Raw genomic sequence first — 17217 nt, 5'->3', positions numbered from 1 at the left:
ATAGTTGCATCGGTTCTCTGTGCACTGATATCAGGAAATATGTCCTGATATATTTATTTATTGAGCTGTGACCAACTTGGAGAAGTCAGGAGGATGTGCAAATCCAGGTCTTGAACATATAGGAGACTTTTATGAATGGTTCTGTGCTGTCATACAACCTGATATCTTGGCAAAAGGTGTAATAGACATGCCAGCCCACCCTTCTTTGGCTTTCCGAAACGTAAAATGGACGTACATGCAGAAATTACATTACCAGCAGGGGGATGAAGTACACTCCAGGGTCCTTAATCAATGAAGCTATGTCGCGAATATGTATTTACATGTAATTGTGTTAATAATGTGATTATTTTCATGTTGACTTTTCATGTTTCCATGCTGACTTGAAATAAAATATCTCCCTGCTGTTATTCTGCATGGATGGTGGATTGGCATGACTATTACACGTTTCGGTGCGATAGTTGTGTCAAACTGTGTCATGTTTGATGTTTTTCATTGATTCAACCACAGAAATATGAGCTAATTATGTATTTTTGCAACAAGGTGTCCAAAGATTGTGGAAAACTACTGCTCAAGAATGTCATGCTCAAGCTCCTGTTGACATTGAATGGTGGCTTAAGAGATTTGCACAGTACCTCATATATAATCAGTAAACATGAGGTAATAATTTTAAGTAAAATGTTACTGAAGCTTATAAAATCAGTTTATTTATTCAAAAATCGTAATCATTAAGGAAACGTGGTGTGTAAAAACTGAATGGATGTGATTCAAGTAAATATTATTTAACCAGATTCCAATAAATTTAATGTTGTACTTGCATAAATCCAAGTCTCTGTTTCGGGCATTAACATTTCTTTTTTAATTGCATAATGTCTCGTGCTTCTGATGTATCAGAATGGTAGGTTTGTAGATAGAAGAGAAATTATACGATCATGAACTGGGTATTTGGGCTAGGATGTGCTTTCACTGCCAAAATGGAAAATACAGCAGAACAGCCAAGTTATGCTATTGTTTGAGTTGCACTCAGCTGTATCAAGATAATGTTCATAGAATAATATCACTGCCAATACTCACCTGTTGATTGAATTTCACAAAATGCCAAATAACAGAGCCACAAAATCTCAGCACTGAATTTTGTTTATGAGCACAGTTTGTTTTTTGCAGTCCGGGCTCATATGCGCTGCATACAAATATCCTTTTTCATTCCTCGCCTGCCTAAAATTTCTGCGGTAAAAACACAGCTAAATACAGAGATTTTGTGTAGACCTGATGAATAAGTTGTCAGTTACAGATCACAGATGACGCCTGCGGAGAGGAGCAGTTCTGTATTTGTTGCTCCTCTTTTCTTTTTTAGCTTTGACAAAACAATTGTTAATATAAGAAGCTGTTTGTTTGCTCCAGGAAATAAACACGATGAAAATTAATGCATTATGTGAACAGCAAAGTAATTACCAGTTATTGATGATATCTCTTCAAGCCAACTCAATTAACACCAGCAGTTACAAAGCCACGGTTTTGCGTTTCCTGTTATTTCAGGGTTTCAGGGGGAGCTAACTTCATGCTGATGTTATCAGCACTGCTAGCAGGTCCGTGCAGCCATTGAGAAACAATTCAGAGCTTTGGTATTGTGAGCTGTATTGTGAGGGTCCTGACAAGAAGCACTTGAATAATCTTCCCCCTGAGGGCTGAAGCAAACGACTGAGATTTCTCTTTTCTTTTGAAAGGTTTTATTCATTTAATATAATACTGACACATGTACTCAATAGCGGTTAACAGGCGTTTAAAAACACAGATATTAAAACCATTAGAGCATCGATTTATTTTTAGCCCCTTTGATTCCATGGACTGCTTTTTTTTTTTCTTTTGTTTAAACACGTTTACATTTTTCAATATACCGTAACATCTACTTGGTATTAGTCTAACCTCACCCCTGAAAGGATTTTGTCCTCTGTCAAAAAACAAAAGCAAAGAGAAGACTGACAAACTGTCTCTGCATTTTAAAAAATGGCATGTGTGGTAAGCAACAAACTATTTAAGGTAAAATATTCGTATGGAGGTGAAATCTGAATAAAGAAGAGGTTCAGTTTCAGAAACATTTTGACAGCATCAAATGTGTCATGTGTGGCACAGTTAAATTGAAATGTGTCATCCAGACTACATGAGGCAAGCATTCTGGATCCACTCCCTCTTTTTAGCTAGTTTTGTAATACAGAATAGCTGTCTAGAGTCAAGTTTCTGCAATTCCCAGTATGCATATGGAACACAACTTAGCCATAGAAGAGAGATAAAGAATATAGTTTGTTGTAAAGATGTTTTTTTCATCATCTAATCAAGTGCCATTTAGGTTGGAGTTCACTTTGTTTTCAGAAGCAGTAAAGAATTGTGGGTGACTGAGTCTTTCGCAGTGAAGGCCCGAGGACACTCAGCTCTGCTTAAGATGGCGAGCAGTCATCGTTTTTTGAATATCCACAGGAAAAATCACTGGTTCCTCACTGATGTCCATCAGAGTCCATTTCCTTACGATTTTATAAGTCCGTTGTGCTGTGTAAGTACTTCCACCGCCGTTCTCTAACGCTCCTCTAGACATGGGCGGGACTATCGGGTCACCTGTAAAAGAAAGGGAAGAAGTGAGTCAAAGGTCACCATTTTAACAGAACCCAAAAAGTTTGAAAACAGCGTGAAACAGCAAAGAGAACAGAGCCAGCGCTGGTTTTACATGTCAGTGAAAGGCTTTAAATAATGCAGTGCTGGCTTCTATGTGGAAAAATACAGGAAGAGTCTCTTATTGGTGGAAAACATGACCAACACGGTTTCTGTCTCTTCTGGAACGTAAACAAGACAAGCTTGAATCGTGGCAGGCAGCCCACACTGCCGCACCCTCAGCACTTGGCCCTCTGCCATGTCATTTCGTCTATTTGTCGAGACGGCTGCACTAATCACATGGCCTCCTTATCTCGGCGATCCATCTTCGCTTTTTCTTTGCTCATACGCTCACTTCTGGTTTATTTCAAGCTATTAGAAGACATTTTCTACCAGCCAGTGATCAAACAGGCACAAACTGCTGTATAACTGCCAGTGCCGGGCATATAATAGACCAGCTTCTCCAAGACGGTTCTTCTGTTTTCCTGCATGCCTTTCCCTCCTATTGAGTTTCCCAGTGGTTTCCCCTCTTAGCCCCAACACATGCTGTCTCTCTGTTATTTCCTCATGGGGCAGACACTCTTTTGTCTGACCTGGGTCCCAGCTAACAAAGTGTAAATACCAGCCATCACTAAGAGAGCTCAGAGCAGTGTTTCTTCCAAGCTGGCAATTGAAACTACTGCATCTACTCTTGATGGCTCCAGGCCACCCTTCCTGGGTTTGCTCCCATTGCCTTCAGGCGTCTACTCCTGTGCCGGATCAAAGAGTCTGCAGGCGTTTGTTGTCACGCCAGTTCACTATGCACGCACACCGCGGCATCTCTCTGCCTGCTATACTTGAAGGTGCAAAGTCAAAGTCCCTTTAGGTGTTCATCCAGTTGCCTGTTCAAATATGCCTGTAGGTTGCAGTTTCTGTGCCCAATTAAAGGGCGGATTTAGATAGTTAGATCTCAATTTAGAAAGCACACAAGAAGTGCTAGGGTGTCATTTCTACAAGCCTTTTTAGACCCACGAGTGCCTTTTTTGTACTTAGTCCAAAGATTTAGCTGCCTACCGTAGTCGCATGGCCACAAGGCAGATGTCTCCTTCAGCGGTACATTTATTTACATTTGACACAAGTCATAGAAGCTGTGTAACATGTGATTTAGTTTGTGTGCGAATTGAACAAAATCAACTTCAAATCAAACTGAAACAAATTTAATTAAAATATTCTGGTTTTTCTTTCATTAATGTCTCCTTGTACATAACAAAACCAACAGTCGGGTGTTACAAGGCAGTGTCACCCACACTTGGGACAGACAGAAAAGCAAAAGCTTACATTTTCTGAATTATATTACAAGGTAAAAGTCTTCTTTCGTTTCTAAGGTTATTATTTTTAAACACAAATAACCATATTAAATCGCTGGCTGCTGGATTAATTACTTCCGTCAAGGAGGTTATATTTGTGTGTTTGTGTGTGTACTGTGTGGGTGCCATTCTGTCTGCAAACACAATTGTCTGAAAAGTTTTGAATGAAATCTAATAAAAATTTGTAGGGGAGTAGAGTGGGGTCATGTTAACAATCAATTTAAATTCGGCTTACATCGACCAAGGTCTTCAAGGTCAGCTCAATGATTTATAGGTCAAAAACTGACGAAAGCCGTATAACCTAGAAGCTATTATATAAATATTTAAACTATTACTTTTCTACAACTTTCTTTTATGGTAAATATCTTGTTCGTAATATTGTTATACAGAGCTACTAAAAAATATGCTTGTTTGCACTGACAACATATGCAGGAAATGAAATACGGGGTTTATAAATATCACATTACTCTGCCTCTAACTCAAGGTCGCATAAGGTCAAACTTTCATAAAATATATTTTATTTTTAAAACTGTGATTAAAATTCTTCTGCCTTTGTTCATTGTATTACATTACAGATGCATCCAAATATAATTTTACATTTCAAATCTGCCTTTCTTCCAAGTTGACCCCCAAGATGTGTTATATCTTTAAATAAAGTATTGTCAAGAGAATGAGCTGCCTAGTGAGTCAGATTTATCCTGCACAATATTCTTTTATATAATAAGTTCAAGTTATCCATGTCCAATTATTTACAAATCAATACCTATTATCAATTACCTACTCCCACATAATGTTCGTGTATTCAGAGTAAACATCTGATTTTTGCTTCACTGCAAACTTCCTGAAGAACTTTTTAAAAATAACAAAGAAAAGAAAACAAATATATACAAAATACAAAGTAAATACTGCCCTTGCTTAAATATAAGTTAGCATGCAAGCTTTAGTTAGCTTGCAGACAGTTAACGTACCATTACTAATATTTATGTTTCAGTTTTGTTTTGTGACATCTTGACTGCCACACTTCAGGGATTTACAGTTTTTTTTCCATTCTGGTCACTTATCAAAGTTTAAAGTGACTGAATGTCTTTTTTAAAGAACACCACATCTACTCGGTATGATGTACACTCACTGCAGTATATAGGTAGGTAAACCCTATACTCCTTGCTAAATTGTTGTCCTTGTTTGTTCACGATTGCACGAGCAGTTACACAAAGACGAACACACCTTCCTTGCTTTCTATGGCAGCTCTGCAGCTTGGAGACTGAGCCATGCGCATGTATTCATACATATGATATTATTTGGCATTGATCTAGCTGTCTTCTCACCCCTCCTCCTGTCCTCCCTCTTCCCTCCTTCGCTCCTCCTTCCCCCTGTCTCCAGGTAGGAGGAATGACAGAGAGTGCCAAATCCTGTTGTGTGTTCTTACCTTCTGCTGTCTGCTGACCGTTATGCTTGTTTTTTTCCCCAAGTGTTTTCGTTATTCGTTTATCTACCCATCTCCTCCTGCCTCTTTTTTCCTTTCTCCATATCCCCCTGCCTCTCTCTCTCTCTCCCTCTCATACACACTCTATCGTCAATTTCAATTTACGAGCAGGTCTTAATGGGACCATAAGAGAACGTTCGATGCTATTGATCTGGATGCCTGCGAATCTTGACCTCAGCGTACGACACGAGAGGAGAAAAAAAATCACTCTTCATCATCAAGCGAACACATCAGCTAACGCTCTCAAATAGTGCAGATGCGCACACACACACACACACACACACACACACACACACACACACACACACACAGATCATTGATCATTGATCAAAGACCTGAATGCAAGAGACAGCAAATATTTGTGCTCCTTAAAACTACAACAGAGTCACTGATGAAGCAGTGCCTGCCTGAAACTGGTTTACTTTAATTATAAATGTCCACTTTGGAGCTGGATTGGTCAGCAACATTCACACATTCACACATCTAACTGTCTTCAAATAGCATCAAACCTCATGTGCTGCTTTATCCAATCAAACCAGACGACTCTTCTTTCTATTTGTATCATTGTCTGACATAACTGAGCGAGGAAACATCAGTTACACTTATAAGAGCAGTACAACACAAATCTGTGCTTAAGATAAGAACTGAAAATGATATCAGGGAAAAAAGGTAAAAGTAAGGAGGGGCTGTTAAGGGGAAAAAAGGTCTTCAGGGGGCACGAGCCACTTAGCTAGGTGAGAGGTGAGCAGAGGAAGCAGTGCCAAAAGAATTCTTAATCATCACTGTTCACTGTCTGGGAAGGCGTGAGAAGAACATGTGTGCCTTAAGCGCTTCTCACCACTCACTTTTTTCCCCCCAACCACGGAGATGCACGCATCTCTCCTCTCTGACCACGCCTTCAATCAATTATTTAGGCAGAAAACAAAGGTCTGCACCGAGCCATGAATAATGGAAGGTGAGAAGGCAGAGAGAAGGATGGAGGTTAGAAACAGAGGCGTACAGTGACAAGAGGTGAGTCTCGCACAAATTTTTCTCCTCTGACAGACAGCTAAGAGCCTGCTCAGGTCAAGCCACTGAAGAGAAGCCAACAGGTGCAGACGTAGGCTGAGCAGGAAGATATATAGCGTGCATTCACACCTTTTCACACGCACACAAAGACACAGACAGACTGCCAGTACATGAAACTTAACAGGGGGGAAGAATGTGCACATGCACACACTGCACAAACCGTGCTGTGGAAGAATGAGAGCATAAAATTTTTTTCCAGGGCATTTACCACTCCAGTGTATCAAATGTGGCGAGTTCTTTTTGCATCGAGTCAGATGGCATGCCAGTCAGACGCAGGGAAGCAGGGCAAGTGAGAGTGAAGGGAATTGTGATATTCATATTCAGGGTGCGTGTGTGTTTTATTTGCCTTGTTCTTGTTGGCCTTATTTTTCTTCAGAGAATGTTTGATGTTGGAGCCAAGATGAGTCCAGAGGAAAAGTAAAGAGAGAGAAACTGGGTAAAAAAAAAAGTGATATTGGGTGAAAGGAGAAAGAAGACGGGACGGAGACAAATAAGAGAGAAAAGCAGGGAGAAGAGAAGGATATAGTCTAACGTGATAGAGGTGAAAATGGATCACTCTGTGGTTGGTCTGGCTAGGTGTGTGCATGCATGTATGTGTTGAATGGATGGCACGGCAGGGAGAGAGGACGCGTAAAGTGTGCACACAAACCTTTGTGGTCTTGACTTTGTTGCCTGTGCTGCAGCTCCATCCTGTCAGATCTGGGAGCACCTTGCACTCCTCACCTTCCATGCATGGCTGCATCTGACACCACCACTTCTGAGCTACAATGGAGGCTACAAGAAGAAGAGACAGAGTTAATTTTAACTTTGATGAAGATGCAAGTGCAATCATGTCCTTTCATGTGTTTCCAAGACTTGTGTGCGTGTGTGAATTTTGACACCAAAATTTCACATGAACAAAGAGCCTCCAGAAAATAAATGTGGGTTTCAATCCGGTACAGTTATAATAACACGACTTTGGTGCTTTGAGATAAACAGTTGAAAGCACTAATTCTCAAATCAGCGCCCACTGAAGCACCATACAGAACAAGCCACAGCGAGATTATGCAATCAAAAGAGCGCCAGTCAAACCTCAACAAACAAAAACCAATGTGGAAAACATGATATGGAAAATATAAAATTATATTTCAGCTTGTTTCATTTATTAATTCTGCAAAGGCCTCTCATCGCTCGACTCAGATCTAGATGCTTTTTGCGACCACATCGTCCCAGTTCACTGAAAAACTGGTGTTGTCAAGGGTAGTGTCGTGGATGAGAGAAGGAGGACCCAAACGCTGGACTCACAGGCAGGTAGGTGAAGGTGGATGTTTATTGCCGAAGGAGTGAGCAAACCGTACAGAGGGAGGAAATGGCTGGCTGACCGAATGAACAAAGGACTGACTGACTGACTGGACATACAGACGACATTGACATACATCATTAATGACCCGACATTGAATGGGTAGAACAGAGGGCTTAAATACACAGACTGGTGATAATGATGATAATGAGAGACCGGTGAGTACACAGCTGAACATAATGAACTAATGATAATGGGAAGAGGACTGAACATAATGCACACAGACCAAGGCTAACACAATAAAACAGGAAGTGGAACAGGCAGTAGATAAACAGTGAACATGAACTAAGAATACTGGGTCAAAGACCCAGAAACCCTGACAGTACCCCCCCCGCCAAGGCCGGCACCCGACGGCCAAAAGAACGAAAAACCAGAACAGGGCGGGCGGAGGGGGCCCAGGACGGAGGGACGGAGTCCACACAGAGACAGTTCAGGGGGCCGACCGTGCGGACGGCAACGGCGGCGACGTGGACACAGTTCGGGAGGCCGGCCGTGCGGAAGGCGACGGCGGCCACTCAGGAGAAGAGGGTCCGGGGGCCGGCCGTGCGGAAGGCGACGGCGGCCACTCAGGCGAAGGCGGTCCGGGGGCCGGCCGTGCGGAAGGCAGCGGCGGCCACTCAGGCGATGGCGGTCCGGGGGCCGGCCGTGCGGAAAGCAGCGGCGGCCACTCAGGCGATGGCGGTCCGGGGGCCGGCCGTGCGGAAGGCAACGGCGGCCACTCAGGCGATGACGGTGCAGTTCAGGGGGCCGGCCGCGCGGAAGGCAGCGGCGGCGGCTCTCCAGTGTCAGGCGTACTGGCCGAGGCCCGGTGGGCACAGGACCAGTCGAGGCGGGACCAGGCGAAGCACAGGCTGAGGCTGCAGCAGACGAAGGCTCTGAGGCTGCAGCAGACGAAGGCTCTGAGGCTGGGCCGGGCGTGGGTGCAGCTGAGGCCGAGGCCGGGCCGGGCGTAGCTGAAGCCGAGGCTGAGGCCTGACCAGTCGAAGTTGAAGCCTCTGGCTGGAGACAGGCCGGGCCAGCGGGTGCGGAAACCCCTGGCTGAGGAGCGGCCGGGCCAGCGGGTGCGGAAACCCCTGGCTGAGGAGCGGCCGGGCCAGCGGGTGCGGAAACCCCTGGCTGAGGAGCAGGAGAGCTCACAGCTGGCTCTGGGTGCTGTGGCTGCAGGTCCGGGAACCGAACAGGATGGTGTACGGGCGACTGGGAAACAGGAGGCGACTGGACTGACTGGACAGGGGACTGGGAAACAGGAGCAGACTGGACAGGGGACTGAGCTACAGGAGGTGACTGGAGGACAGCAGGAGACTGGACAGCAGGTGAGGGAACTGACTGGAGGGAAAGCTGAACAGCAGGTGAGGGAACTGACTGGAGGGAAAGCTGAACAGCAGGTGAGGGAACTGACTGGAGGGAAAGCTGAACAGCAGGTGAGGGAACTGACTGGAGGGAAAGCTGAACAGCAGGTGAGGGAACTGACTGGAGGGAAAGCTGAACAGCAGGTGAGGGAACTGACTGGAGGGAAAGCTGAACAGCAGGTGAGGGAACTGACTGGAGTGGAGATGCTAAGGGAGGAACAGAGGCAGGCGTGGCTGACAACGGAGCTGAGGTTGGTGTGGCTGACGGCTGAGCTACAGACTGGGCTAGACAGGGAGATAAAGCTACGGCCTGGGCTAATAAAGCTGGTGCATGAGCAGGGGATACCTCAGCTAGTCTAACCAGTGATACTGCGAGGGCGTGAAAAGCTGGATCAGGAGGTGGATGAAAGGGTGAAGTAGTAGGTGGACCGGTTAGCTCTTCCAAGCCTCCAGGGAGGTCAGGCTGGGTTCTGGCTGCCCTCAGCCTGGGCGCTGGGACAGGCACAGAAGGTGGCTGGACACCAGTCACCCCCACCCGAGAAACAGGAGCGGGTGTGGAGGTAGACTGGGTCGCAGCTGCCCTCCTCCTGGGAGCTGGCACTGGAGTGGGTGTAGGCTGACTGATAGGAGTGGAAATAACGACTGGGTGAGTGACACTGACAGGTCTATCGGGTTGTATTCTGGTCTTTCTGCCACCACTATTTACAGTTTTTGACTGAACAGTCTTTGGGGAGCCAGAGCAGAAAAAAATCTTCCCAGTCCACATCATCCTCAAGGAGGGAAACTCCCCATGGATCAGAAAAGAGTCTGTTGTGTGTTTTAAGTGGATAATCAGATGAGGGGTGTGGAAAACAGTCACTGGAACTCACCACCGGGAGTTGCTGAACAGAGTCCGTTTTATGGCGGCGTGTGCGCCGCTTTCCCCGGGAAGAGGAAGCGGGCCGGGTAAACGGCTGAGCCTCTGGCGCGGTAGCCCCCGCTGAGCCGAGATGGGAGGTGTAGCCGCTGTGCCGTGGCGAGGCGGAAAGGCTGGAGAGTGAAAAGGCTGGCGGGCGAGCGAGGAGCGAAGCGGCGGGAGAGCGAGCGGCCGAAGCTTGGGCTGTGACGCCCACTCTCCGCGGCGAATGCTCCGGTGCAGCTGAGGCAGCAGGTGGGGGAACGTGGCGTCTCCGAGGCCCGCCCAGAGCCAGGCGAGTCCCCTCGAAGACGTGCTCTCTCTCCGCGAAGAGCCGCTGTTTTCCCCGAAGCCCCTCCGTCCAGCGAAGGAGCGCTGCCTCCTGCCGCTCGAAAAGTTCAGGGTCCGCTGGGTCCACGACGCGGGTTCGGGTCATTCTGTCAAGGGTAGTGTCGTGGATGAGAGAAGGAGGACCCAAACGCTGGACTCACAGGCAGGTAGGTGAAGGTGGATGTTTATTGCCGAAGGAGTGAGCAAACCGTACAGAGGGAGGAAATGGCTGGCTGACCGAATGAACAAAGGACTGACTGACTGACTGGACATACAGACGACATTGACATACATCATTAATGACCCGACATTGAATGGGTAGAACAGAGGGCTTAAATACACAGACTGGTGATAATGATGATAATGAGAGACCGGTGAGTACACAGCTGAACATAATGAACTAATGATAATGGGAAGAGGACTGAACATAATGCACACAGACCAAGGCTAACACAATAAAACAGGAAGTGGAACAGGCAGTAGATAAACAGTGAACATGAACTAAGAATACTGGGTCAAAGACCCAGAAACCCTGACAGGTGTGGATGTTTAAATTACTCAATTCATGTAAGTCATTATCAGTGATGGGAAGTAAGTAACGCCGTTAGTAATGGCGAGTAATCTAACTAATTACTATTCCTATCGTTACAACGCCATTACAGTTACTAACAGTTACTAACAAGGAAACGCGGTCCGTTACTATTTTTCAACAAACAGATGGTTGAAGCTGTGTTCAGCTCACAGCACCTTATATCAGCTGCACGGAAGTAGCTGTAAGTAATCTGGACGCTACAGCTTTAAGCAGCTGCGCGCTCCCGCGGACGGTGATCACCATCACTGTCTAGCACAACACCTGGAGCTCAGGGGGCAAACGTTTCAAGTGGGTGGGGGGGTCAGCTTCACTCTGCTCAATCACATGAGTGCTGCTGTTTGACTGAGGAAGAATAAAGTATATTTATTATTATATTTATTAAGTATGTTTATATTTAGATGTTTTATATCGGGATATGAGATTTTGGTCATATCGCACAGCCCTAACGGAAGGAGCTGTAAGTAATCTGGGCGCTACAGCGTTTAGCAGCTGCGCTCCCCCAGGCAGCAATCACTTTTTGGCACAACACCTGGAGCTAAGGGGGCAAAACAATGATATGAGTGCTGCTGGTTGACTGAGGAAGAATAAAGTAGTCGTGGTAAGCCAATCACATGACCACTTAAAGACAAAGCAACAAGGTGACATATACCAGTTTATAAATTGTGTTGATGGGCCAGTAAAACCAGTCATGATAAACAAGATATATGCCTGTTTATTCCTCAATAGTTTCCTCACTTTTACTGTCTAAGGACAGCGCAGCGAGACCTCTCTGCTTATGAGCAAAAAACAAAACAAAAAACAGAGGACGTTTTAGGAGTGATGGCGAGAGAGAGAGAGAGCGATAGTTCCTTTTCAAGTAATTAATTACTTTTAGAATATTGTAACTCAGCTACTAACTCAGTTACTTTTTTGAAGAAGTAACTAGTAACTATAATTAACTTCTTTTTCAAAGTAAATTGCCCAACACTGGTCATTATTAATTAATTTGAAAAGTCTGCCTCTATTGCACTTTGCTGCATTTTGCCTCAACACACCAACAATAAATGATTCATGAATCTGAAAACAAAGCAAGCTGCAGACCATTGTGAGCCTCAGAGCATCACTGTTAAAACATCTCTTATGTAGTAGAACATTCTTTGTTCACTCAACCAGAATCAGGCGACATCAAAGGCTGTTTTCTGTTTTTTTAAAGTTAATCTGTCATGTGGTTGACCACACAGATCCTCACATCTACTAGATATACAAATGAGGACAGATCTATTAGCCACCCTAGAAAATTAAAGTTGTTTTTTTTCCAAGAGCAAGGGATTTTCACTATATAATTTCTAAACATTATAGCATTTAGAATAAATAACCATTAAAAAAAACCTCTAAAAATAGCAACTTTAGAATTTACAGGGTTTGCAAAGGTGTGCAAGGTTGCTCTGAAGTATTGCAGAAAAAGCAAAAAAGACCATGGTCAATATTATTACCACCCTGACACAATATTATTACCACCCACCACAGCACAAACCCCTGCTGTACAATGATGTGCTTTAACTTTGTGATGCTCAAAGCTTGTAAAATCAAGTTAAAATTGAAGATTATGTTCTATTTAAGAACTTCAGCCAGAGCTGTCACTTGATAAGGCATCATGGCAATAACTAAATAAATCAGTTTAGACTTAGAAAAATAATTGTTGGTGTTCACAAAGCAGGACATGGATATATAAATCTATTACAGTATCATCAAGAAATTCAAAGAGAGGCACACAGCACAGAACAAGCCTGGCAGAGGTAAGAAGTGAAAGATTTCACACAATCTGGAAAGAAAACTAGTGAGAGACATCGGAAGGCACCAGAAAAACTGCCAAGACACTCGTGAATGACTTAATTAGGAATATGAGTCTCAAAGAAGAAATATGGTATCTAAGCAGATTCTTACTCTGGATGGCATTACCTTGGCCTCCAGTAACACTGTGAGGAACCTTGGAGTCATTTTTGACCAGGACATGTCCTTCAACGCACATATTAAACAAATATGTAAGACTGCTTTCTTCCATTTGTGCAAGATCTCTAAAATTAGAAATATCCTGTCTCAGAGTGACGCTGAAAATCTAGTTCATGCATTTATTACTTCCAGGCTGGACGACTGTAATTCATTATTATCAGGAAGTCCTAAAAACTCCCTGAAAAGCCTTCAGCTAATCCAAAATGCTGCAGCAAGAGTCCTGACAGGGACTAGAAAGAGAGAGCAGATTTCTCCTGTTTTGGCTTCCTGTTAAATCCAGAATTCATACAAGGTCTTAAATAATCAGGCCCCATCTTATCTTAATGACCTTGTAGTACCATATCACCCTATTAGAGCACTTCGCTCTCGCTCTGCAGGCCTACTTGTTGTTCCTAGAGTATTTAAAAGTAGAATGGGAGGCAGAGCCTTCAGTTTTCAGGCCCCTCTTCTGTGGAACCAGCTTCCAGTTTGGATTCAGGAGACAGACACTATCTCTACTTTCAAGATTAGGCTTCAAACTTTCCTTTTTGCTAAAGCATATAGTTAGGGCTGGACCAGGTGACCCTGAATCCTCCCTTAGTTATGCTGCAATAGATGTAGGCTGCCGGGGATTCCCATGATGCACTGAGTTTTTCCTTTCCAGTCACCTTTCTCACTCACTATGTGTTCACAGACCTCTCTGCATTGATTCATATCTGTTATTAACCTCTGTCTCTCTTCCACAGCATGTCTTTATCCTGTCTTCCTTCTCTCACCCCAACCGGTCGCAGCAGATGGCCCCACCCCTCCCTGAGCCTGGTTCTGCTGGAGGTTTCTTCCTGTTAAAAGGGAGTTTTTCCTTCCCACTGTTGCCAAAGTGCTGCTCATAGGGGGTCATATGATGGTTGGGTTTTTCTCTGTATCCATGAAGCGCCTTGAGGCGACTTTTGTTGTGATTTGGCGATATATAAATAAAATTGAATTGAATTGAATTACTAGAACTCTGCACAGGAATGGAGTGTGAGGCTGCAAAAAATCACTTCTGTAGAAGAGACACCTTCACGCCACACTGAAGTATACTAAGGACAACTTGGAGAAAGATTATGCATACTCAAGTGTCCTTTGATTAGATGACATGAAACTAGAGCTCTCTGACTACAGTGAAACACGGTGGTGGGAGTATTATGGTGGATGGAATCAGGAAGAAAAAAAGTGATGTGAATATATTGAAAGAAAACTTCAAACAATCGCTCTTTCTTCCAATATGACATTGACCCAAAACACAAGTCGCTTCTGGTAAAAAACTACCTGCACAAAGCTCTGACTGATCCCACTGAAAATCTGTGCGGTGAACTGAACATCAGGGTCCATGCCAGACCACCAAAGATCAAATCTGGAGGAGCTTGAGAGATTTGCAGAGAAGAATTGGCTGGGATTGCTCAGGAGATGTATGTAAGACTTTCTGAAAACTGCAACAGCAAGCGACAGCAGGCTGTTCTCTATAAAAAAGGATACATAAATGATGTGCTAATAATTCTGACCCTGGTAGTTTTTGGCTTTTGGGAAATAAATTTGTTTCTGTGTGCAAAGTGAAATAACGCCTGGATCCAAAATACAAACTAAGATGTTTGGAAAAGCTGTGTTAAAAATGTCTTCCTCTGTTTAACAGTAATTAGGAAATAATTCATTTTCCTGGAGGGGCTAATGATTTGGTGATGTTATGCAAGACAACATCACCATCGTTCTTTAAAACCGATTTTGCAAGTGCAGCATTTTTTTCAACATTTTACACAGTTTTGAACAAATAAAAACTCACGAGATAATTAGTGAGATGCTGTTAACGACAACTGATCCCATTAACCTTCAGGCTAATGTGAAATAAAACTTTTAGCAATAGAAAAAAGATTTTTAAAATGCTGATAGTTACCCGAGGCATGGGTTTCATGGGCAAAGGAATCATGTGAATTTAATTAGCCACAACCAGCTGAGATTGTTGAGATTCTTCAGGTTAAAAACAAATAATGAAACACCATCAGAAAATATAACACATATCAGAAACAAAACATGATTAAATGTCAAAGGAAAAAACAGCTGACTGACTGGATGTGTGAATACATAAAAGCTGTTGTCATGAATCCTTTTTCTTTAACTGTCACTCTAAAGACTCTAAAGACTGTCATCATTGTTAAAGAACTCTGAGAGTTAATATGAGTATTTTGTTTAGCAGGACAAAAATAACTCAATTAAATACAAAATCCAGTTTTTCATGACTGAATTTATTGGCCAAACCTACCTGTTGTTAAATCATGAATTAACTGTTTTTTGCCGTTGACCAGGCCAGGCCTTTTGAAAGAATAGAACCAGTTTGACACAGTGAAACAGAAGAGCTCAAAAAGAAACACAATGTGCCACACACTAATGAAACAGCTGACACACATGTATCAGTCTAAAAAGAGTTACAAAACCATTTTTAAGGCTTTGTGACTCCAGCAAACGAGACTCATTATCCACAAATGGAGAAAACTTGAAACAGTAGTGAATCTTCTCAGGAGGGTCTAGCCTACCAAAAAAAAATCCAAGAGCCTGCTGGGAACTGATCTAGGAGGTCACAAAAGAAATCAGAACAGAATCTAAAGAACTGCAGGGCTCATTTACCGCAGTTCAGGTCAGTGTCCATGACTCAACAATAGGAAAGAGACTGGGAGAAACTGGTAACCATGGAAGCAAAAATCTGCTGATCCAGAAGAACACAAAAGCTTATCTCACATTTGCTACAAAACATTCTGACCATTAAAAATGAAAAGAAACCCAGCATTTCATAAAAAGAACATCATACCAACAGTCAAACACGGTGGTGGTAGTGTGATGGTCTAAGGCTGTTTGGCTGATTCAGGACCTGGGTGTACGTACAGTGGAGTTCTGCTCTCTACCAAAAATCCTGCCCATCCATCATTTCATGCCCTGAAGCTCAAACTCACTTGGTTTATGGAGCAAGACAACGATCTGAAACACACAGCAAGTCTACCTTTGAACAATTCAGTAATAAAAACAAAATGAAGGTTTTTCTGCAAAAATTCTGCTAAGAAGAGTGGGCCACAGTTCCTTATTGCTGTTTATCCCAAACAGGTTTCAGTTCTTTCTGCCAAGTGAAGCACAACTAGTTGTCAGGTTTAGGGTGTAATGACTTTTTCCCTTAAACTCAAAGATTAAAAATGGTGCTTTGTATTTACTCAGGTTCAGGTTTAATATTCAAATTTGTTTGATGATCTGAAACAATTAAGTGTGATAAATATGCAAAAAAATAAATAAAATAAAATAAGAAAGGATAGGGGTAAATAGTTTTTTCACGGTACTGTATATCTGTGGTGCCATAAGTAAGTAAGATGTACTCCACCATTCCAGCCCTTCATCTTACTGTGCCATGTTGTATTATAAGTGAATCTTTCATCATGTTTGAGCGCTCACCCGAAACCCAGAAACAACTGAGAAATGGAGACTGGGTCAGTTATTTCTCTGCGAGGCTGGAGGGCCTGCTGGATACTGATGTTGTAAACACAGAGGCATTAGTGGATGACGGGTTTCCAGGCATACGGGAATATTTTATAGCTTCGAATGTTCATCACTAAACACTAATCTCATTTATGGGTAAAATGCCCAAATACATTTGTGTCTAAAAAATCAACTTCTCATTTGCAGTGAACAAAAGAGCTTCGTAAAGATAATACTTCCTGCAGATTAATATCTTTTGCTATCAAGATTCTTGTTGGGAGTCCTCTGATGTTTACATAACGCTGACTACTGATAAATTCGGTGTAATAACAAAAACACAAGATTTCCTCTTCATGGTGCATTTTCCTGAGCTGCTTCATTATAATCCATTTTAGAATTTGTCCAACCCCATCTCCTACAAATTAAGTTTCTTCACAGTTAAATTGTTAAATTTAGCTGCAAGATAATCACTTGCTGGATTACCTTTGGAAATTAAGCAGCACATTTATGAAATATATCGGAGTCAGCAGGAGGTGGTTGGGTTTGATTGTGGATGTGCCGAATATGTATGCTCATATCTCACACCAAGACTGGGGTTTGTGCAGCAGGAGCACCTAAAGTTAGGGAGCAGCGTGGACTTCTTTCTGTGATAAAACCCTAATATTTGTCCAAACTTTAGTTGATTGGTGTGAGTGCATACATAAATAATGCAAATAATGCA

The 17217-nt window shown here is 43.2% G+C and overlaps 1 protein-coding gene across 2 annotated transcripts in view; it reads right to left on the bottom strand.

Annotated features, from left to right (window-relative positions):
* Positions 1–1768: 1768 nt before the first annotated feature.
* The window catches only part of LOC146610237 (chemokine-like protein TAFA-2), a 43820-nt gene continuing 28371 nt past the window's right edge, over positions 1769–17217 (bottom strand). For both annotated transcript variants that reach the window (XM_085344177.1, XM_085344178.1), the window contains 2 exons: positions 7184–7308; positions 1769–2604 (listed from right to left, as the gene is read on the bottom strand). In XM_085344177.1, the coding sequence (XP_085200303.1) occupies positions 2593–2604; positions 7184–7308 (137 nt within the window). In that variant the 3' untranslated portion in view covers positions 1769–2592. The remainder of the gene's footprint in view (positions 2605–7183; positions 7309–17217) is intronic.

The sequence above is a fragment of the Diplotaxodon limnothrissa genome, linkage group LG20, assembly GCF_057381915.1.
Source record: "Diplotaxodon limnothrissa isolate DT_005_m linkage group LG20, D_limnothrissa_male_GT1.1, whole genome shotgun sequence".
In the NCBI taxonomy this organism is placed as follows: Eukaryota; Metazoa; Chordata; class Actinopteri; order Cichliformes; family Cichlidae; genus Diplotaxodon; species Diplotaxodon limnothrissa.
The sequence above is the reverse complement of the archived record's forward strand: the minus strand, read 5'-3'. Positions and strand labels throughout refer to the sequence as shown.